This window comes from Drosophila kikkawai, chromosome 2L, assembly GCF_030179895.1.
Source record: "Drosophila kikkawai strain 14028-0561.14 chromosome 2L, DkikHiC1v2, whole genome shotgun sequence".
Taxonomy (NCBI): Eukaryota; Metazoa; Arthropoda; class Insecta; order Diptera; family Drosophilidae; genus Drosophila; species Drosophila kikkawai.
In genome coordinates, this window is record NC_091728.1 from 25,087,710 (window position 1) to 25,110,811 (window position 23,102).

A 23,102-nucleotide genomic window follows, 5' to 3' on the forward strand; every position below is an offset into this window, starting at 1 on the left:
CCTTAGATGATTACATTTTATGATGCTTTTTTCAATTAAGGAAACAGTGGCGAGAAGACATATTTTAACAATAACAAGAAAGAAAGCTAACTTCGGCACGCCGAAGTTTGTATACCCTTGCAGATATTATTTCATTGCATTCTACCTATACTTATTATGTTGAGAGTTTGACAGTTACAGTTTTACATTCCCAGTTTTACATTTTCCCTACATCTACCGATCGGTTTATATGGCAGCTATATGATATAGTTGTCCGATTTTCATAAAATTTATACCAAAATTCTGAACTTATAAAATAAGCTTATATCTCAGAGTAGATAAAAATAGTTTGAAAAACAACGAAGTTATAATTTTTTTTCTATTAATTTCCTGCTCGTTCCTATGGCAGCTATATGACATAGTCGTCCGATTTTCATAAAATTTTTACCAAAATTCAGAAATAATATAAAATGGTCATATGTAAAAAATAGTGCACATATGTTGGAAAACAGCTAAGTTATATTTTTTTTTCTAAAAATTTATCGAACATTTGTATGGCAGCTATATGATATAGAAACAGACAGACAGACAGACGGACAGACAGACAGACGGACAGACAGACAGACGGACAGACGGACATGGCTAGATCGACTCGGCTGTTGATGCTGATCAAGAATATATATACTTTATAGGGTCGGAAACGTCTCCTTCACTGCGTTGCAAACTTCTGACTGAAATTATAATACCCTGCAAGGGTATAAAAATAAAAGCAGCTAAGGAAATACACTATAAATATTTTTAAGCATTAAATGTATAATTAAAATGTTAGATTTTCAGAAAAATATATTTAAAATATTTAGAATCAAAAGAAAAATTATATACAATATAAAAACGAAGTATTTTTAATATTATAATAATTAAATTTTTTGTTTACAATATAACAATAACCCACTTACCATTCGAACTTCTTATTTAATTTAAAACCGTTTGTCATAATTATCATTATGTCCATAAAATAGTTTGATAGTTGTTACTAGTATTCATCTCTAGTAATCATTTCGAAATTCTTATATAAATTTTGACTTATTGCCAAAATAGTGATATTGCGGGACATACATATTTGCTACCTTAGCGATCATTATTGATCACTAATTCAATCATTGTGAAAGACAGAACAAAAGAAATTGATCTTAACAACTTAATAGTTCCTATGATTCAGTCTATTAATCATTTTATATATTTTTTAAAACTAGTTTTTCAAAATCTTAAAGAATTGGTATATTCTTATCATATAGATTAGGGTATTTCATAGTCTAAATTAACCCAGGCTGAAGTAAATGAAATACTGCTGATAAGGCGAAAAGGCTAAATGCGATTGCATTGCATTACACATATATCTTTACGTACATTTATATATGCATACATATGTACCATACAACGTATGGCCGACATCGGCCTCTGCTGCTTTGCTGGCAGCCCGAAACGCTCCCCCTCCCGGCAGCTACAACTACAACATAATGGCTTATCACAAAAGAGTTGACAAAACAAATATAAACGAAAACCGAACAAAGGGCAATGTGCACGGCGCGTTCGTCCCCCCTGGAGATCCCACTAACCATTCCAGCACGTGTGTTGTTGGCTCGTATTTTTCGGTTATCGTTGTATTTTCTACATAGAGAACTCTTATTTTCGGCCACCTGTCGCCGGTCGCTGGGCGCCTGTTGCGCTGGCAAATAATCGATCGTCAGTTATTTATTGATTTCTGATTGATGGGCCGCGCATTGAAATCGAAAAACCCTTGCCTTCGATTCGATTTCAATCGAAGCGCATTAAGTGGCTGGGGGATGTATCGTACGTGGCTACGTGGGATCTTCAAGCTTGTTGGGGCGGATTAGCTAGCTTTGGTCATGCGGCCAACAGCAAACGGCAACAGGCAGAGATCGTCGGCGCTGCTGTTGGGAAATTTGAATAAAATGAACGTTACAACAACAGTAGTCGCGGTTCCCGAGGCAAAAGGTTGATAAGCGCCCAGCTTATCAATGCATAAAGCGGTTCGTGTTTGGTTAACTTTAGTTTATTCATTTTTGAAATGTCTATAACAGAAACCCAAGAAAATATATGTAAACATAAACACTTATGCGTCTAAAAACGTTGTGGGGAAAAGGGAAGATTTTGGGATATAAGTACTTGTTTTTTTTTTTAGATTTTTCATTTTTCATTCTTGTTTCTTTTCTTTAGCAAAAAACTTACGTAGCTACGCCTTAGCCTATGCAATAGTATCAATGATCGTTGAAAACCCAACACCCAAAAGTATGCTAAGTACGAACAGCCGCCTTGCTACTTGCGACTCCCCTTGCGGCACAGCTGCTGCACCGCCTGCGCTGCCGCCAGGAAACTCTTCTCGGCGTAGCGCTTTGGCCAGTCCTAGGACTCGTAGAGCAGCCGCTGATAGTGCGGCAGCACCTCATGCCGGTTCACATGCAGGCTAAACTCCAGAGCCACCAGCACGGCGAACTCCGAGGAGATCAGCTCCTTGCGATTCAGCCGAAACACGCTCTCCGTCTTTTCGATCAGGCTCTTGAGAGCATCGCCCTTCACGTCGTTCATCTTGGCGCTGAGCAGCAGGCAGGCGCCGGCGCACAGCTTGCGGTTGCTCTTATTGATCAGATTGGCCAGGATGAGCTTTTCAAAGTACACGTACGCCTGCGATATGGTCACTAGGTCGATGCGGGAGTCCAGCTTGTTGATCCGTCGCATCTCTCGCTTGATGCTGATGTTGGGAAGTAAACGGAATTAGTAAAGCTCTTTATCTGGCAATAGTTGCAATAAATACCTTCTCAGCTTGCTCAGCGTGAGCTGGATGGTGGGGAACTTCTCGCGGAACTTGTCATTTAGCTCCTTCTTCAGGTCAGAGGGCCGCACATAGTCAATGACAGAGGTCATGTAGGAGGTAAAGGTCAGCAGAGTGCGATGCTTGCCGGCAATCAATTCCGGATCGTCCAAGATGCTGGCCGAGTACTGTTGGTTCTGCAAGGAAATTCATGGAAATTGAAGTCATGCATCTTTAAAAAGCAAGGCCTAACTTACACGCACTGAGTCTCCGCCAAGGATAACGCTCTCTATGTCCATGTCCAACTTGAGGTCTGGCGTGGGACTGGCCGCACTGTTCCTGTTATTGTTCTCATACGTGAAACACCTGCGGAAAATCGGGGTATTCATTATTAATTATTGTTAGCAAGAGCCATACTATTTCGAGTAGTTAGAGTAAAGCGTGAGAAGGCGGGATCAGGTTAGTTGAAGCTCTTTGTTCGTTGGATGTGTGTGAGAGTGGGTGGCTGTGGCAGTGTTTGTGGTGGGGGAAGGGAGGTGATATTGGTTAGTTGGACTAAAAGCATTTGGGCAGACGGAACCAGGCTATGGAAAGGCCGGTCTCAGAGCCAATTTCATAGCCAGGTTGCCTGTCTTTCTTTTTGTCATATTAGCTGTTTTCAAAATTTACCATTTGCCTTGACGTTTGGTTATGGTTTTTGTGCTGAAACGAAGTAGTGCAAAGCGTTAAATGAATTAGCAAAAGTTAATGCCACATAATGTATTCAAAGTATTTTTTTTTTTTTTGTTTTTTTGGGTCAACGATTACCGAACCAAAACAAAGGAAAACAACGCAGTTAATCGATTTGTGCCTAGCTAGCAAAATACAAAGTATCTTACGATTTCGATGTTATATAAAGGTTGCAAATGTGCTGGCTCCACTCTTGATGAGTCAGATCTGGGGTCTTGGTCAGCTTTTCTTTATGTTGTCGAACACAAGAGAAAAGCAAGAAGCTCCGATTACCAAGTAATACGAGAAGCGGACAATGAAGCGTTATGTAAACAGTTTTCGATCGGAATCGGATAGGAATTGAATTTAAAAGCTATCTGTTCGGTATGGCTAACCATGCGCATATGACTCTTGATGGATGTTTTGTTCAAAATGGTTCATGGGCATGACAAAATGGAACTGATTATGTGTGTCTTCAAACAAAAATGATACGAAAGAGAAGATCCGATATAGCAGAACTGGAGCCGTCACCAACCTCGCAATGCCATGATTCTTGAGAGCAGCCGTGCTCGTGATCTCCATTTGGTTCTCGAAGATGGAGGGATTTGTCGAGGCATTGCCATGCTTCTTGCGCTCCTTTTCGTACTGACGCGAGGGTATCAGCAGGTGGCCATAGGAAATGTCCTGCAAAAGAAGAGTCTAATTATTATCCGGTTCGAGAAATTACTTCATTGGCTGGACTTACCTGACCGCTCTCGGCCTTTTGTATGCCCAGCAAATCAAATGGATCGAAGGGGGCATCATTGATAGAACTTAATGGTCGTGATGTGGATGGGTTCCTACGACGACGATCCTCCTTACGGAATTCAGCTCTGCAAATTGGAAATAATCTCATTAGGATTGCTCATTAATTAGTTAGGTTCTTCCAACTCACCTTCCATTCTTGCCCTTGTAGTAAGGCAGCGCCGAGAATATAAAGAACGGCACCTTGCGGGACACCAGCACCATTCGCTCGTCCCTTCCCTGTCCCAGACCCAGGGCCTGGCCGGCGGTTCCCCGCCGACTGTCGCTGATCTGCACCGATTTGCTGAGGCTGTTTCGGAAGCTGCCGGCAAAATTTCCCGCCGGCGTCAGGCTCTCCGTGCTACTGTCATCGGTTATGTGGCTCACACTTGATCCACTCAGAACGTAGGTGCGTTTCAGGCCGCCACCGACGGCGATGCTTGAGTTGGAGTTACCGGCGCGCATACCCGGCGCCGTATTGAGACGGGCCCTCCGCTCCGGCTGCAAATTCTGATCGCTGGCCCCATTGCTGAACGTGCTGTGGACAACAGAGAGATGTGCAGAGATCGGTTAGAATCGTAGTGATCTAAGGAGCAACAGGCGCTCAAAAATTCAAGTAGCGTGAAAAACGCGCAAAAAAGCAACAGCAAAGCGATACAAAAACGCGCTGGGCTGGACCTTGAAGGCGCTTTGCTGCTGGCTGTTTAAAAATACGTTTTCGGTATTTATAAATTCAATGACAAATGACAGAGCATAGAGAGAGACTAGGACTGGCAGCTCAGCTAGTTAACCGACAAAATATGGTTAAGACTTATTCAAGTGGTTAAATATATTTACTTTAAATGTATTTACTTATCTTAAAGAAACTTATTAAATAATAAAACGTATTGATTTTTGTATATTGAAATGAATTATATTATTAATCTTTAATAAATCTATTTATGCTATCAACTAGACAAGTTTATTCACCCTGAAAAATATATAGATTCTATAATTTCCTATCCTAAATCTAGTCTAATATTACCTTGTCTTTTACTAAACAATTCCTATTTCCAGCTCATTTTATTTATTTCCCTGAAAAGTATCAACACTGAGAGCGTGTCTATCTCCCTATGGCTTCCCCTCCTCTGACTTACGATCCGCAGCAGGGGGCCCCATCGTCACACCCCTCATGCAATGATCGATATATTCACAGGAACGCAGAAATGGAAAGACAGACAGAGCCGAGTACGATTTTCCTTTGCGTATTTAAGGGCGATCAAAGTGGCTGCTCGCTCGCTTATCGTTGCTGCTGCTGCTGGTGTGTATTTTTGGAAATCAAAAACACACTCGAAAACCAACACATGTGCCAAGTTTGTGTGCAGCAGCGGTTGAAGGGCATATGCCAGCAGCGGCAACAGCAGCCACAGCAACAAATAATAATAAAAGCAACGACGACAAGTCAATTAGCCAACTAAACTCGACGACGTCTTTGTGGAAACTGAGCGCCTGGCCGATTACCTTGGGATAATTGGTCTAGGTCGAGGTTACAGCCATCATCATCAGCAGCAGTATCTGCAGAGAGAGGGAAGGGAGACTTTATAAACTCCCGCTCCACACAAAAATCCTTGAGGTGACGATTCTGCGTTAATTAGTTGAATAAAGTGCACGAGGCGGGGAGCTCTCAAAGAACGCCACATAATAGCCCCAACCCTTGGCCAGTGCCTTCTCCAGCTACCCACCCTCGGCAATATTATGATGGAGGTGGCGCCTAGGCTGTCATAACCCGTTAATTAGTTGGAGCATTTGAACAGGCTCGCAGAAAGCAGCAGCCCGAATATATTTTTACATGCTTACAAATGTAAGCTGACTGCGAAGATAGGTCGTCGGACGAGAGGGGAATACATACATCCAAGGGCCAAGGGAAGATGACTCCAAAATGTTTATATGTGGCTATACACTGTGTGTGTGTGTGTGTGTGTGTGTGTGTGTGTGTGGAAAAGGGCCGGCAAACATTTATTTTTGTGCGTTTGCTTTGTGTTTGTGGTTCGTCTAACTTATTGACTCGCCTCGCTAATGAGTGTGCGTGTGCGAGGTGATAAGAGTTCAGTGCGTGAGCTACATGCCTCGGAGTGCAACTCTAAGTAGTTTTTGTTTCAAAAAAACTCCACCAACTAGCTTGTGCTGTACGCCTGGGCCTAAAGCAAACAATATTTAAATTCTAACAATAGTTTTTTGAGCATTTTCGAAAGTTGTGATTCAGAATCTTTTGAGTTTTTGGAAATGGAATGGAAAGGGAAATTTCCTTTTTAGGTTTTAAAAATATTTGAGTCTATTAAAAAGCATGGCAAGAGAGAGAAGATGATCAGGCCTGTTCTAGTTTCCACTTCCGCAAAATTTATTCGGATTCGGATTTCCCTGACCTGTTCTAGCGTGCACTTCCGAAAAATTTTTACGGATTCGTATTTCCCTCTGTTAAGTCTCTGTTAATTTGCAGACGAAACGCACGGAAACTTTCCGTGTGCCATTTGGCCGGCGGATTCAAATCCGCAAAATCAGAAATTAATTATTTTAAAATACAATGCGATTATGTATATTACAAATGTTAATTGTATTTTATTCCTTGAAGTTTTGGGAACATTATTGCATAATTGAATTAATTAATACTAACATACTTGATTTATAAATAATTATTTTGTGGGTGCACCTTAAAATCGGTTCGATTCTAACCTTCAACATTATTGCAAATCCGCTGCCGCTGTGTCGTATTTGAGAGGGACCATTTAAGGGTTGTCAGCGTTTCAAAAAAAAAACGGCATATATTTAAGATTAATTTCGAACAATTACTTTTTATGTTGTTTTACAATTAAAATATATGCTATTAGGTAAAGTATATGAAAAAGTGTTTTTCTTTAAAATACCAGCCAATTCAATCCACAAACTGAACTAAATTTTATGCGAAGGAAATTTTTTCTAAACCCTCGGCAACTCTACTTTCGAGCATTTTGCCACCAGAACAGCTGATTGCAATTACAAATATTTCAAAATGTTTATTTCCTGTCTTAATGCTTATTCCTTCGATTTTATTATTTAAATTAGTGCTTAATTACTATCTATGAGATGGAGACAACAGCGGGCCAAAATTTGATCAGCCCCTTTTAGCAAATCTTAGACAACGGAATCTCTTTTGTTGAAAGCGACCAGCTGATTTTGTTTGGGAATTTATGGGAAATTAAAAAAAAATTCCTTTAATCACCAAGGGAAATTCGTTTATGTTAAAGGGAAATCCGCAAATGTTATCAAATTCACTTCCGAGTGGAAACTAGAACAGGCCTGGATATGTATTTCAGATGAAAATGGCTTCCTTTAAAATGGATTACAGGGGATTGTTTGTTAAAATGTTTATATATATATTTGGGTTTTATAAAAATTATTCATGTTTATTTTAAGTATATACAAATTCTTTATCATTTATCAATCATTTAATATTGTCTCTGTTTAGTTTAATCAGTTATACTGATCATGACACTGAAATTCAATCGATAATTCTCGTATAACATTACATAACATTAAACAACAAACAAATAGATTCTACTGAAAAGAAAACTGGAAATAGATTAACAATTTAAAATTAGGAAAGCACTTTTTTCTGATTACATTGAACGATTAGTTATAAATGCCAAGATTGATAAGGTTTATTTTAAATATAAAACTGTATTTATTTCCCTAAGACCTTATCAGCCTCCAATCTAAACACAATAACAGTTCGTAAATCTGAGCTGTGCCAGACTTTCGTTTGGAGTCTCTATCTCTTTGATTAGCAAATATTTGCCAAATTACTGGTACTAAAAGCTTAAGGGGGTTTCCTGAATTAGGAGGCAAAAAAAATCGATTTTTTTTTTATTGCTTAAAACGATAGATAAACTATCTAAGAACATACCACAAAAATTTCAGAAGCCAATTCGAAGTATTTTTGAAGATACAGAGATGAAAGCAAAGGAGCGCCCAGTAGGTGTGCAGGCGCTTGGCGAACTTTGAAGCGCGTTTTCTCCACTTCACATTTTTCGAATTGGCGGGAGAGATAACTAAAAAACTTGTTGACCGATTGAAACGAATAAAGTCTTATTCTCTTTAGAATTAAATTCTCTTCTAAATAGACTACAACGGTTGTTGAAAACCGCTTTTTATATTTTTTACAGCATGTTAAAGTCAATATTTTATCCCGAAAAATGCAATATTGACTTTAACATGCTGTAAAAAATATAAAAAGCGGTTTTCAACAACCGTTGTAGTCTATTTAGAAGAGAATTTAATTCTAAAGAGAATAAGCCTTTATTCGTTTCAATCGGTCAATAAGTTTTTTAGTTATCTCTCCCGCCAATTAGGGACTTCTGTGACGAGGCGCTTCAGTAAACTACTTATAAGTCCGCCATTTTGAATTTTTTTTTTTTTTTTTTTTAATTTATTTAAGCACTTTAAATATGTATAAAAATATACCAAAAATTGCAAGAAGCTTGGTCGTTTCTTTACCTTCCAAAAAAAATCGCGAAAAACAGCTATTTTTTGGCCTCCTAATTCAGGAAACCCCCTTAAGTAAAGTATGCTTTTCGCATCTGTCAGAGAAGTTAAATAAATCTGGCCGGAAAGCTAAATCGAAATATAAAATATGTATGTTAAAATTGTGCTATCTTTGTTACCCCTTTCCCTTCCATTCCCTACCCCATTTGTCTTAATTGTTTAGTGGTATTAGTGTCCCGTGTGTGGTGTGTGCAATCAAGTCAACTGAGTCAATTTCGCTGGTATCAGCAGTAGCACTCGCTTTTGTTATTGTCATCGTGGCTTTGTTGTTTTTGCTGTTATCAGCTGCGGGCTATATGTGCAAACAGATGTTAATAATGGGAGTAAGTTTCTTATATAAGTTATCATTTGACCACATCACGTGCCCCTGTCTTTGTATATTTTGCAATTGAAAGCTTAAGCTGAGTTATTATTTTATAAAAGCTATGAAGAAAAAAATAAAACAAACCGAAATATGTAAATTTTCGTATAAACAAGTATTTGTTGAAAACTAAAAGCGGATGAAACCAGAAAACAGTGAGTGAAACGCTAAAAACGTTAAGAAAGCACCGTCAAAACGCTAAAAAAAAAAACGCTTTAGAAATGTTATGAAATTGCCTGAAAAATGCAGAGAATACCGCTAGGAAATATTATTAAAAACAAAGAGAACCCGTCAGCAAAACGCCTTATTTTAAATAAATATAAAAATATTTTTTTAATATATTTCAAAGAATATGGTAAAATATAAATAGAAAACCGCATGCAAAACGCTAAGAATCAGCTAGCAAAACGCCTGCAAAGCGCTAAGGAAACGCCTACAAAACGCAGGGAAAACGCCGGCAAAACGCATGCAAAACGCTAACTTATATAAAATTGAAAAGAAAAAAACTTCGAATAATGTATTGATATAAATGCTTTGTATACAAATTTTGCAAAATTTTCTAGTTGGCTTTGCTTTTCTAAATTCAAAATTCAATGCGAAGACACGAGAAATTTTCATAATTTTAATACTAGTTGCTGGAAAAAGTATTTTCCCCGAATAGATTTGAAAAACTAGAAATTTCCAAGCTGTTTAGGCAATCCAACCCAACCAATCGTTCGCGGCACTCTCTACACTGAAAACAAGGCAGCAACATGGGCGATGTTCTGAATATTGACAGCGTAATATCGCGACTTCTGGAGGTGCGCGGATCACGGCCTGGAAAGAACGTTCAGCTGCTAGAGAACGAGATCCGTGGCCTCTGCCTGAAGTCGCGCGAAATCTTCCTCTCGCAGCCCATCCTGCTGGACCTAGAAGCACCGCTCAAGATCTGCGGAGACATCCACGGCCAGTACTATGACCTGCTGCGCCTCTTCGAGTACGGTGGCTATCCGCCGGATTCCAACTACCTCTTCCTGGGCGACTACGTGGACCGTGGCAAGCAGTCCCTGGAGACCATTTGCCTACTGCTCGCCTACAAGATTAAATACTCGGAGAACTTCTTCCTGCTGCGCGGCAACCACGAGTGCGCCGCTATCAACCGCATCTACGGCTTTTACGACGAGTGCAAGCGCCGCTACAGCATCAAGCTGTGGAAGACATTCACCGACTGCTTTAACTGCCTGCCGGTGGCGGCCATTGTCGATGAGAAGATTTTCTGCTGCCACGGCGGACTGAGCCCCGATCTCACCTCGATGGACCAGATCCGGCGCATCATGCGACCCACCGACGTCCCCGACCAGGGTCTGCTGTGCGATCTCCTCTGGTCGGATCCGGACAAAGACACCATGGCCTGGGGTGAGAATGATCGTGGCGTTAGCTTCACCTTCGGTGCCGAGGTGGTGTCCAAGTTTCTGCAGAAGCATGACTTCGATCTCATCTGCCGCGCCCACCAGGTGGTCGAGGATGGTTACGAGTTCTTCGCGAAGCGCCAGCTAGTCACGGTCTTTTCGGCGCCCAACTATTGTGGCGAATTCGACAATGCCGGCGCCATGATGTCCGTGGATGAAACGCTGATGTGCTCCTTTCAGATCCTGAAGCCGGTGGATAAAACTAAAAAGTAGTGTCACACACAGCCCAACAACCGTATTTTCCTTAAAGCAAATACAATAACAACAGGGGTGAGTATAAATCTTTTAGAATCCAAACTGAAATCAACGCAACAAAAACTCTAGATGGAGGCATAGAGGAGAAGTTCAACCTGTTCTCACACCTGGCGCTTTCACTATCGGGAAAAATCTAAAGACGAACAATGAACCATTTCAAGGTACTAAACTTGTAACAATTAGTGTATTTCTGTGACATATGAGACTCTGCGGACGAATTAAATAACGAGCTATAGAAGTTATAATAATACTTTGAAATTGAATTTTATTATTAGCGGAGGTGAAAATATATATATATTAGTGATGGATGTGTTTCGATTAGTAGCTCTTAGTATACACAAGATAAAACCATTTTCTATAAGAATCTCGCCTTTTAAAATACCTCACAAAATGTCACATTTCTATATTAATTAATGCTAAACAAATATAATTTCCTTTCAACAAGAACCCGTTGCTTTAAAGTTAATTAATTGCCCAACCGATTATCGTTAAGTTCTGTATTTGTTGTGCTCCGATCCCAATGACGCACATCGTGACCATAATCAATCTATTGCTCTTGCTCCTCTCTCTTACCTCGGAGCGGAACCGTACGGAACGAAAAGCGATGTTGTTCCCGATAAGGAGCAACACATCACGGCAATTCGAGGCCCAATCAGGGCAGCCGAAAGCGGTGCGAAATAAGGCAACATATATAATAACAATAGCAATAATCGTGTTAGCAAAGGGAGCCATAACAAAAGAATATCCGTCGCGCTACTGTAAACAAACAGGGAGCACAAAGTGGAATGCCGAAAAACGCTAGCGGTTTTGGCCGCGCAAAAAAACCTCGAGAGAGCGACTTGTGTTTACATAGTCAAAGCTAATTACATAAGGCAAATAACAAAAAAATGTGTATTTACAAGTCCAAGCGAAGGCTGTCGATAAAGAAACAAATACAGACGTACTTGTTGATAGAAAACTGTATATGTATTTAATATTCTGGCTGGCCTATATATCTCTTTTATAAAACTACAGTATACATTCCCCAGTAATTATTTATAAACTAAAATAAAGAATACCACATTTAGGAATAAACCTTTTTAACCTGTCTAGATTAATACATTGTAAACCCAACCCTAAAATTGGCAAGTGAAATTCTCAAGTAAGGTTGTACCTTGTCATATGTAGCGGGCAAGATGTTGAGGCTTATAATAAGAATATAATCATTTTTTATGTTAAAAAAAGAACTAGTGAATAGGAAATATTAAATTCACTTACTTATTTAAACTAAAACTTGCACCTAAAATACTTTCGCAAAGTTAATACTGCTGGGGATAACTTGGGGATATGTTAAAACATATGTAAACGAAGCCTACGGCTTGTCTATGGACAAAAGCTCGTGTTTTTTCAAAATAGTTATGAATTAAATTAGCAAATATTAAAGGTTTTTGTTATTAGTTATTAACCAAATGAAATTAGCCATTATAATTATTTTCTTACAAAGTGTATTTACTGTACTCGCTTTCAATGAAAACTATAATGGAATATTCTCTTCTCGACCAGACTTTTTTTGCAACTTTGCTTTACTCTTCACTTCAAGTCCGCCTTTCCATACACAAAACAACTTTGGCAAGAGTGGAAATAACAACAAATAACCGAATATCAGGCAAGAGAGAACCCAACCAATCCGCTTTTAACCGCTTTTACTTGCCAAATACAGTGGAAGTCATAAACGAGCCAGAGAAGCGAAAGCCACTGAAAAAGGCCAGATAAAAAACATAATAATAGTGGGGCCATCATATGATGGAGTTGGAACAAATGTACATATATTTAATTATAATAAATATAATAAGTCGCAGTTGCTATATTAGCATTGAGGGTGTACCGATAAGAAACGTGTTCTCGCTTTATCTGCGGGGTCTTTGCTTTTGGGGAAGTCTGCGCAATGAACTCAACAAAGAAATTGCAATAAATATATACATATGTATGTATATATAGACTTATTTGCAAAATGGATTAGTAGTATCTGTGTGTCATCAAGAACTCGACTGGCTTATCATGGCCCGCGTGGAAATCAAGCTTCATGTAGGCAGCCATAAAGCTACCTATACAGAGAAGAAAATAAGCGGGTCTTAGGCTTTCAAAAGAAAGCTACAGCTACATATATTTTCTTGTATTTGTTCCTGGATTTTAATATTCTTAATAATCAAATCAAGTAGTTTTTTCCCGTTCTGAAGCTAAATAGAGTTTAAGGGGTTGCTTTTTTCCTGTTATGTAAACTAAAATGCAGTTGCAAATTGCATCTATTGTGCGCTTTCAAGCTTTTTGCACCACTGACACACATATTTCCACCCCTCAGCTCAAGGCTTGGGCACAGTCCTTTAGAGTCTGACCTTGAAAACAAAGTTTTTTTTTTCCTGGCTTCAAGGATTAGAACCTCTCATACGCACAAGTAGCTGTGCAAAACGAAAACAAACAAGGGAAACCGGTTCTTATTACGTCGTCGATTGCATAAAACTCTGCCCTCAAGGTTACCCAGTTGGAGTGGAAGAGCTGGGGAACTGGGGAGGATTTTCTGGGTTTGGACAGGTTTGCAGACCCGACATTGACATTGACATTGGACGAGAAGGCAGGAGGCAGGAAGCAGGCTATTACGCAGTAAGGATGAGGGCCAGAAAAGCTCGGCCAAGCCAAGTTCAATGCCAATGCCAAGCTTTGGGTTTCGCCGGCTGAAAGTCCTTGGGTTGCCTTTCAGAGCCCAGTAGCGGCGAAAAGGGCGGGGCATTAAATCAAATTAATGCCATGACGCAACCTCTTTATGAAGAGGGAAGTGAAAAACGAGGAACAAAGCAAAATATGAATGAAGTATAAAAAATTGTTTACGTTTTTTGGCCCTCTCTCGTGTTCCCATTCATCGACATCAGCAACTCCACAAAAGCAGCTCAGGTTTCAAAACAAAAACTGGACATAAGTAGTTTGTTTTGGATTTTTCTAACTGCGTCGCAGTAGTTGTGCCCTTTTTTGCGCCAGCGCAGCTTTTTACAGAAAAATTGGTTCTTCTTCCGCTCCCAACCAAATGCCTGAGTTTCAAATAACAAAATACATTCGTTTGCAACAATTGGCCAATTTGAAGATGTGCTGAAATCGCCAGAGCTTCTTCCATCCCATTCCGGACTCCGGAGCGGATGTATGCAATTGAAGATTTGTGGGTAAAAATAATATTGTTGGGGGCAAAAATATTTTTGTTTGGATGCCGATTCGAAAGGCGAGATCTTTGGAATTTTAAGAGGAAAATAACATCAAAATAAGTTTAGGTTTAATACCCATTTGCAGTAATTACATATTATTCACCAAGTGACTCATGAATATAGTGGTTTATAACCAAAATGACACAGCAATTAGTAGTCATTAAATGAATGCATGAAAAGGGAAAATACTACTAGGTACTTGAGGGGTTTTATTGGATTTTCCTACCACCTGACATCAGAGTGCCCCTAAAGTGTCTCTGTAACGTCAATGAGATTTCTTATCGAATGATTAAATAATCTCTGTCCAGGTGAGTCTAAGAGATCTGTTGATATGGCCCGTTATACGTTATATATCAAGATCTTTGTCAAGTAATCTTATCACTACAAAGTGTATACATTTATATATTTACCATCTGTTTATATTATCGCCAGATAAGTTAACAGAAATGAATAAAGATGGTTTTTGAGCAGATAAAATGTTGATGTATTGTTTCTTAACAAGTTATAAAGAGGCTTAAACATAAACACTAGTAGATCTAAGATATTAATATAAATAAAAAACATATTTTTACTACATTTGAACAATAAATTTATTAGAAAACCGCTATTCGATTACATTAAGTGCAAAACTAGAATAAGCTTAAACGTTTGTTTGCGAAATAATTAAACTATTTTTACAGAACTAAATACGAGAGATGAAAAATCAACCACAAAAATTAAAGCCCTCTAATTTCTGATAATTACCAATCTGGCTTAGGAAAAATGATTAGACCAAATGCCACTGACAGGCCGCTGACAAGCCAATTGGCTGAATGCCAACTGCATAGTTTGGCTAAGTATGGTGAACTCTCCGATGACAATAGAGAGCCCCCAGAGACCCCATAAAACGGGTTAGACACCACCAGTTGAGTGGCACAAGCAGCCCAGTCCCGTGAAAGAAACCGAAACCGAAAATGCAAAGTAGAAATAACAAATATAATACATACATACTCATTCATACCGAAGCGTTAGCCGAGCGCGACTGCAGAGCTGCGGAAAAACAAGGTCAGTTTGTCAAAGCGCAGCGGCGAGTGCAGCGACGAATTAAGCGAGTTCAACGAAACTTGTCTGGCATTGGGAGTGAAAGCTCTCCATGGGGGACAGAATTGGGATGCATTTTCCGAAGCTTTTCGCGAAGAAAGACGGGAAGTTCAAGGAGGTTTAGCGAGCGAAATTCGCCATGCATTGAATTTAACGAGCGTCTCATTGGCACACGCAGTTTGCATTGCGTAATTATTGCGTGTCGCTTCGACAGGCTACTACTAGATAATAGATACGTACAACGATAATATCCATGATTCACCTGCTGACAACAATCGAGGGGCTGTGACAGGTCGTTTAAATGCGTGACAAAAACCCGCCACCAAACAAAAGCTCAAAATTAAATGAACACTACGCCTCTCGCCTCCATCAACATGCAATTGCGTTGAATTGTTCGGATTGTTTGAACAGCCTGAAGCCGCCTCTGCCGCTGGGCACGCTCTCTAATTTACGTTAATTGAGCTGGCACACGTCGATGAATGGAGCCGATTTCCCACACCCTCACCCTACCCTACTTAGAGTAAAATAAATTTTTGGGGCTATTTTTAGCGCCTTTTTTGCCGGTAAGCAACAGGCCCCATTGCCTAATTATGCAGAATCAGGCGTTGAAAACGTGAAGAAAATCCTCTCGGCCTCTCTGCCTCTCAGAAAACGTCACAAATCTTCGGAATAACGCTATGGCATTATTCCAATTTCACAAATCGAAATTTATAAATACTTTGGCAGCCAGCTGCGTTGGAGGATCACTGTTTTCCGTGCCTCCGCCGCTTTGTTTTCGCAGTATTTTCATCACGTTTGAGCCTTTTGTAAGCAAATTAGAGACCAAGTGTCAATTGGCTAACGCAAACTTAAGCGGAAATTTCAATTAACGGCCCGAGAAACCAACAATTCGTCGGGAAACCGACAAATCGAAGCCAATTATGACGACAGAATAATTGAATTGAACAAAAGTTCCTTGATCTATGGGTATGATTCATACTTTTCCGCTGTTCAGCCAATCAAAATAATTAAAATAAATTTTCTCGCATTTTAATAGAAAGAAAATCTTGCTTCTTGACGTCACATGTCAATCCGTTTTTGGCCAGCAACACGGCTTTATCCTCACGTGTAATGGGAAAATTTTTTGTTTAACTGAACCATTAGTGATTTATTAGGAATATTTATTAGGTTTTACAGGGAAATTAGATGCGCAGTTGTAGAAAACGGAAAAACTACCTTTAGATAAGATATAGTGGAGATTTGTATACATCTTAGTAAACCATTAGCCCAAAGTTGATTGTCATAAAAGTTAAATTAATATCATTCAGGAGATTTCAATATTGCTTTTATATTAATTATTATTTTGGTATTTAAGGCTTTTGGAAAAACTATAAAATTAATATTTAAAGGTTGAAGATTTTCCCTAGACACTTAGACGAAATTATATTGTTTATAAAGTAATGCTTGGTTGACTCACCGTTCCCTTAGTGGCAATAGCTTGCTGTTGCCAGCTCCACCGGCCACGCCACCGCCACTGCCCAGATTGGACACCTTGAGCGGTATCTTGACGCTGTCCGAATCGCTGCCGCTCTCGGCACCCGATCCCCCGCTGCCAGCGGTACAACTCCGTGCCTGTCGCTGCTTTTGCTGCTGCTGCTGCTGATGGAGCTTGTTGCTCATCATGCCCATATTGCCACTGCCCGGTACCTGGTGGTTCTGACGACCCGACGAGGTCGGTCGCTTTATGTTGCGTCTCTCGGCCGGCACAACGCAGCTGCGATTGTGATCGGCGGCCGGCAGGACGTTCATCAGGTATTGACCCATATTTTCAGTTTCACTAAAATGCCCGTCACCATCGCTGGCACCACCAGCACCGGCGGCGCACTCCTCCAGCCCGAAGCCGCCATCGATGCCCATGTGGACATCAGCGCTGCAGAGGAGCGGTGAGCAGAGGACACCACCATTCTGGTGCTGCTGCTGGGCATGGTTTTGCTGTTGATTCTGATTCTGGTGCTGCTGCTGATGAGTATGTTGCTGTTGCTGCTGCTGTGGATGCCTCTTCTGGTGGTTGTGGTGCGTGGCCGAGTGGCTGCGCTGGTGGTGATGCTGCTGATAGTGCGGATGATAGCCCCCTGAGCCGAGTCCCAGCGAGGTTGGGTTCTTATTCTGGTTGCAGAGCAGGCTGCTGCCGAATGTTGCGCCGAATTTGGTGTCCCGATGGGTGCCATCTAACGAGATATTCGATAGGAACGAGATCGCAGCCAGTCTGCGTCTGTGTCTCGTCTTGTTGAGCGAACTTGCCATTAGGCGATTAACCCTGAGTCACCAAGTGAATTTAACCGAAGGGGAATTTATTGGTTGGGTTGGGTTGAGTCCCGGAAAGCTATGCGGAATGTAAAGGTTGCACTTTTCTGGAACAGTCTGTTTGATACCTCTCTTTTTAACTCTATTTTTTCACTTTCAAACGGGTTTAATGGGTTATATTAACTGCTCTTTTTAACTGCCTGCTGTTTTTTCTTACGTGGTTTGAATAGATATGATCAATTAAGTTTTTTAGTCTCTAAACTAGCAGACAAATTAAAAAACAAACTACTTGAACGCGACATGGTGACAGATTTAAGCACTTTTTACGGAGGGAAGAGAAAAAAATAATTTGATTTGTATGCACTTTTTAAGCACTTTTATTAACTATCGTTTATGCGTCGTTGCGTTGCGTTGCTGTTTGGCTGCAAATAGAAACAAGAATAGAAGGAAAACATGGAATCAATAAATGCGGCGATATGAAGCAGCTTTTTGACCAAAAAATAAGCTTTGGCAGGGTATATTTTGTGGGGATACAGATTAAGTATATCGAGTTGCCATGGCAAAATGTTTTTTTTTTTTGCCCATATGGAATTGTTTGTTTATTTATTTGCTTCGATTTTTTCTTTAACTGTAATTTAAGGGATTGTTTTATTTTTTATTATAATAGTAACTTTGTATATGTATGCAAAATAGAGAATAGCGATTCGAGTGACTTTAAAATCATATGTTAATACTTTTTGCTCTTCTTTTAACCCTGATTTTTGGCAAACTAAATGCCAAAGTGAGAAAACTCCGTTTTGTCAACGACAAAGAAAGCTTTCTCTGGCTGCGAAAAAAGCTGCTGCATGCAGCTCAAAGCTGCAGAAAGCCATGATTTCTGCAACTTTGTTGTTGTTGCTGTTGTTACTCGGCTCAGTGTGCCACTTTTGTGGGTGGCGAGACGGAAAGATAGGGAGAGAAAGAGAGCGAGAGAGAGCTATAACCGGCAACGAAAAATCTCGAAGCGGTTTTCCGCACTTTGTTTACATTGCATTCCGAAGGAGAAGGGAGAGAGGCCCTTGAGATGCCCGAAAAATTTTCCGCAGGCAAGGCGGCACCCTCTAGCACTCTGTGGAGTGGAAAATTTTCCAGAACCGAATGAAAACAGCTGTTTAAAGCAAGCACAACAACAACAACTAAGACCCGGGAAAAGATTTTCCCGGGGGTTGGTCTTCTAATTGGATTTTTGGTTTGGCGAGCCAATTGGAATGCCGCACGGCGCGCACAAGTTTGAACCTGTCCGAACGAAAATCAATGCAGGAACGAACAAATATGTGTGCGAAAAGCATTGATGACACACAAACACACAACTAACTGCGAGTGACGTGTGTGTTTTTCTTGTTTTTACTTACCACTTGGTATCCGTTTTATCACCACTCTGTATTCTCTCGTCGTTTGATATTCGTTTTATGCTGAGAAATGTTTCAAGCGCGTCATTTTGAGCTATTTATAGTGGGTTTCGGAATAGACTTTGATTTTTTTGCCTTTTGGCTGCCAACTAGAGCTGGGAAACTATCGATGGCACTATCGAGGTATCGACTTTTTACCTTTTCTGAGCCACCATCGATAGTTGTTTGTCACTATCGATGGTGCTGGGCATTTTTGACATCACTGATATTGCGAACACGAGGCTTGGTTGACGAAAATTTTGGTAAGAAACTGCAATTTATTAAATATTACATAATTTCTAATCAAAATGGATTTTTAGATAAACTTAAATTGAACGGTGGTGGTGGCCTCAGCATGGACAAATACTTACGGAACCTTAAAAGAAAAGGTAATTATAATATTTTTATCAACAATGGCAAACATGTTAGTAATGGTTACTTGTATATGTATGTGTACCTAGATGACAACACAACAGATAAAAACAGCTCTGATGAGGAAAACGGCGGAATTAAGAAAGCAAGAGTTGGTAAATCCAAAGTGTGGAATTTTTTCGTCAGATCAAATGATGGTAAGACTGCAAAATGCATATCCTGTGAAAAAGTGTACCGTACTAGCGGAAACACTTCCAATTTGTTTGACCACCTTAAACGGGTACACCCAGCGTTGAAGGTTGGCGATCTTGAGGTGTCCTCGTCGTCAAAGATAGACTCCTTTGTGACTACATGCTATGATACGCATTCCAGACGCAAAGCCGAACTGGACAGGGTGGTCATGCGATACATCACTACAGACATGCGACCATATTCCGTTGTGGAAGATACTGGATTTCGTGAAATGCTTAAAGCTTTTGATCCTCGATATAAATTACCATCTCGAAAAACATTAAAAAATGTGATCATGGAAGAGCAGTATGCAGAAAAAAGAATTAAATTGATGGACATTTTAAAGAAAATTGACTTCTGCGGTATTACTACAGATATTTGGACTTCGGTAGCAAATGAAGCCTTTATAACTATCACATGCTCCTTCGTCACAGAAGACTTTGATCTGAAAACGGCTGTGTTGTCAACAAATAAACTACGATGCGAAACAAACCACACTGCTGAAAACATTAAAGAAACATTACAAGCAGTTTTTGATAAGTGGGATATTTCTGCCAAAATTGTAGCAATAGTAACAGACAATGCAAGCTCAATGATTAAAGCGTGTGAGTTACTTCAAAAGAGAAATATACCCTGCTTTGCGCATACTGTTAATTTAGTGGTACAAGACTGTCTCAAACTAGATTGTTTGGTCCCTTTACTTGCGAAATGTAAAAGCACGGTGACTTACTTTAAATCGAGTACTATAGCATATAAAAAGCTAAGAGACTACCAAGATGGACAAACAAAATATAGTCTTAAACAAGAGGTTCCTACTAGATGGAATAGCGCATATTATATGATTGACAGGATTTTGAAAACGCATGAGGCTATCGGCAAAGTTTTTCTAAATACGTCAAAAGCACCACAACCTTTTACTGTGGACGAATTAGACATACTTTTGGATCTAACAAAATTACTTGCTCCATTCGATACAGCTACTAAACAAGTATCTTCTAATACAGTAGTAACAATATCAATATGCATTCCTATTGCTTGTGGTCTTATGCATACGTTGGATTCCGTAAAGTCAGAACTTAAGTCTAGTGAGGGTCTAGCAGCCTGCAAATTTTTAATGGATAACATTATAACTAGACTTTCGAAATATGAAGAACGTTCGATTACGCGAATTGCAACATTAATTGACCCAAGATTTAAAAAGCAAGGCTTCCGATCTCCATTCAACTCTGGACAGGCCGAAAAGCTTTTAGAGAATGAGATGACACTCTTAAAAAATCTTTCACACGATTCCGTACTCCATGCTGTAGAGCCACCACCACCACTTCAAAACAATCAATCTCAATCCTTATTTAAATTTGTTAAACAAAATATTGAAGAATTGCCCAAGACAAAGAGGGTAGACGCAATTGTTGAGCTTCGACAATATTTTAACTTGAATCATTTGGACGAAAATGTAGATCCACTCCAATACTGGAAGGTAACTATACCAATATGCACTAACCATAAGAAGACATAATTAATAAAATTTCCTTTATTTCAGCATAATGATTCAAATATGAAGCAATTGGTACGTAAATTTTTATGTGTTCCGGCAACTTCCACTGAGTCGGAGCGAATGTTCAGCAAGGCTGGACTCATAATGAGCAAACGGAGGGCTTCGCTGGAGGCAAAAAACCTTGATGCTTTATTATTTTTGCAGAGGAATGCCTGGGTCAACTAAATATTTTCAACTGACTCTAATTTAATTTTTGTTTAAATGAGTTGAACTCAGAAAAGTTCCTTCAGCCTAATTTTGTATTACTTTGATCTCTTATTTTAAGTTGTTATTTTGTTAGTATTAAAGCATTTAATATGAAAAATATAAATTAATTGCTTTTAATAAAAAGATTGTACTAGAAACGATACTATCGATAGTATCGAATTTTCGCTCTGAAAACATCGAAAATATCGAATGGTGCCACTATCGATAGTTTCCCAGCTCTACTGCCAACTCGCCTGCGCTCTATGGCTCTCTTGTACCACCTCACCACCTCTCTTTCTCTATAGCGCCTATTTATCTGTGTGTGTGTGCACTCACGCAGCTGCCTTCGTTGCGTAAATTATGCAAAATGCAGGCCAATTACAAAAGTGTTTCCAAAAACTTCTCGGCGGAGCGGTTTAACTCGATTTATTGCGATTTATTGGGAGCGGTTATTGGACTGTGCGGAATACGCGAACGATATGAAAATCAAAAAATCGGCGGCAGCGAAGAAAACATCTGCAGACGGTGATGCGCGCTTAGCTTATTTCTGTCTAGATTTAGCATATTTCAAAATGGAAAAGCTTGCAACAACTTTATAGCCATTTAGTTCTAGCAATAATTGTACGAACGATATATGTATATTTATTAAAAAACGGTTAAAGCTGTCGGAGGATGTAGAATAACAAGAACAACTTACAAATATTCTGTTTATGCATAAATGTTGCGAGTTAATATAAGGAAAGTTATTTCATTTTACGCTGAAAACAATGTGAAAACTTTAAAATCAATTTGTTGTAATATTTTGTATGGCATTTGGGTGTAAGAATTTGTTTTTAGGAAATTTTGTACATATAATTATTTCAGATTATTTCTTCTCAGAATCTAGCTTATTCGAGGGCTTATCACTGAGGACAACACTGGCTCTCATTCAGCAACTGGCCACACTGGACAGTAAAAACAACAACGAAACGTAAACAGCTGCTCGGCCGTGTTGCCAACTTAGCTATTTTATGGTCAGATCTGGCTATTTTACAAGACTCAAAACTGGAATGCACTCAGTATAGCAGGAGCATGTTTTCTTGGTATTTTCGTAGAATAAATATACCATATTTTTTACCTATTTCAACTAACTGAATCATATGCCTGTAATGAACTAGCTTTTTTAATAATTTAATCCGTTCTTACGGTACTAGGGTCAATTGATATTGACTGTTTCATAGTAAAGTTATTCAGGGGATTCTCTATAACTGATCATATCGGCAGCTGAAAACTGTTGTTCCCATAAAATTCGGTGCAAAACGGGCCACTTTTCAAAAAATTACTGTGGCGACACGGATCAAGATAGTTTAATGAATTAAATACCATATAATAACACACCATTTGAAAATTTTTTGATAAATGTTGTATTGCAAAACATTTAGAGCCAGAGGAGTTATAGGGAATCTCCCGATTCGCCTCCTAACTGTCCACAGAATCAACCGATCTACAAATATTATACCTCATTCGTTAAAGGACAAGTGTCCCGAGGTACTCCCGTGGCGTTTTTATTTTTAAAAATTTTCCCCGATTTTTTATAAAAATTTGAAGTCAAAAGCCGGATTTTTGACCAAAAAATTAAGTTAATTTCTTAATTTAAAAATATAAAAAAAAAATAAAAATTAAGAAAGTGTGGAGTTACTTAAAAAAGTTATGTTTAAAATTTCAACATCAAATAATTAAACATCAAATAATTAAAAATTAATTTTAAACTTTCTTTTCCTCTCTTGTACCATGATTTGGTATTTTATGGTATTTATTATTTTACTTTTAATTGCACCCAG

General features: G+C 39.3%; 2 protein-coding genes and 1 long non-coding RNA gene across 4 annotated transcripts; 2 read left to right on the plus strand and 1 right to left on the minus strand.

The window, feature by feature from the left end:
* Window positions 1–2,128: 2,128 nt before the first annotated feature.
* On the minus strand, window positions 2,129–21,813 carry LOC108080855 (CDK5 and ABL1 enzyme substrate 1). 2 transcript variants are annotated; one of them, XM_017175758.3, is made up of 10 exons: window positions 21,619–21,813; window positions 18,903–18,993; window positions 16,685–17,933; window positions 4,452–4,838; window positions 4,263–4,389; window positions 4,053–4,201; window positions 3,479–3,511; window positions 3,067–3,175; window positions 2,813–3,006; window positions 2,129–2,749 (listed from the first exon to the last, which is right to left on the minus strand). In XM_017175758.3, the coding sequence occupies exons 3-10, from the start codon at window positions 17,509–17,511 to the stop codon at window positions 2,404–2,406; spliced, it is 2,172 nt and encodes a 723-aa protein (XP_017031247.1). In that variant the 5' UTR covers window positions 17,512–17,933; window positions 18,903–18,993; window positions 21,619–21,813; the 3' UTR covers window positions 2,129–2,403. The 2 variants fall into 2 exon arrangements, with proteins under 2 accessions (XP_017031247.1, XP_017031248.1); XM_017175759.3 differs by lacking the exons at window positions 3,479–3,511; window positions 21,619–21,813 and having other exon boundaries at window positions 18,903–19,053.
* On the plus strand, window positions 9,793–11,171 carry LOC108080856 (serine/threonine-protein phosphatase alpha-2 isoform-like). Its single transcript, XM_017175760.3, has 2 exons — window positions 9,793–10,936; window positions 10,991–11,171. The coding sequence occupies exon 1, from the start codon at window positions 9,971–9,973 to the stop codon at window positions 10,877–10,879; it is 909 nt and encodes a 302-aa protein (XP_017031249.1). The 5' UTR covers window positions 9,793–9,970; the 3' UTR covers window positions 10,880–10,936; window positions 10,991–11,171.
* Window positions 19,089–21,406, plus strand: LOC108080839 (uncharacterized). The gene is made up of 4 exons (XR_011444440.1): window positions 19,089–19,201; window positions 19,259–19,327; window positions 19,400–21,018; window positions 21,082–21,406. It is a non-coding gene; the product is annotated as an uncharacterized lncRNA (long non-coding RNA).
* Window positions 21,814–23,102: the final 1,289 nt, after the last annotated feature.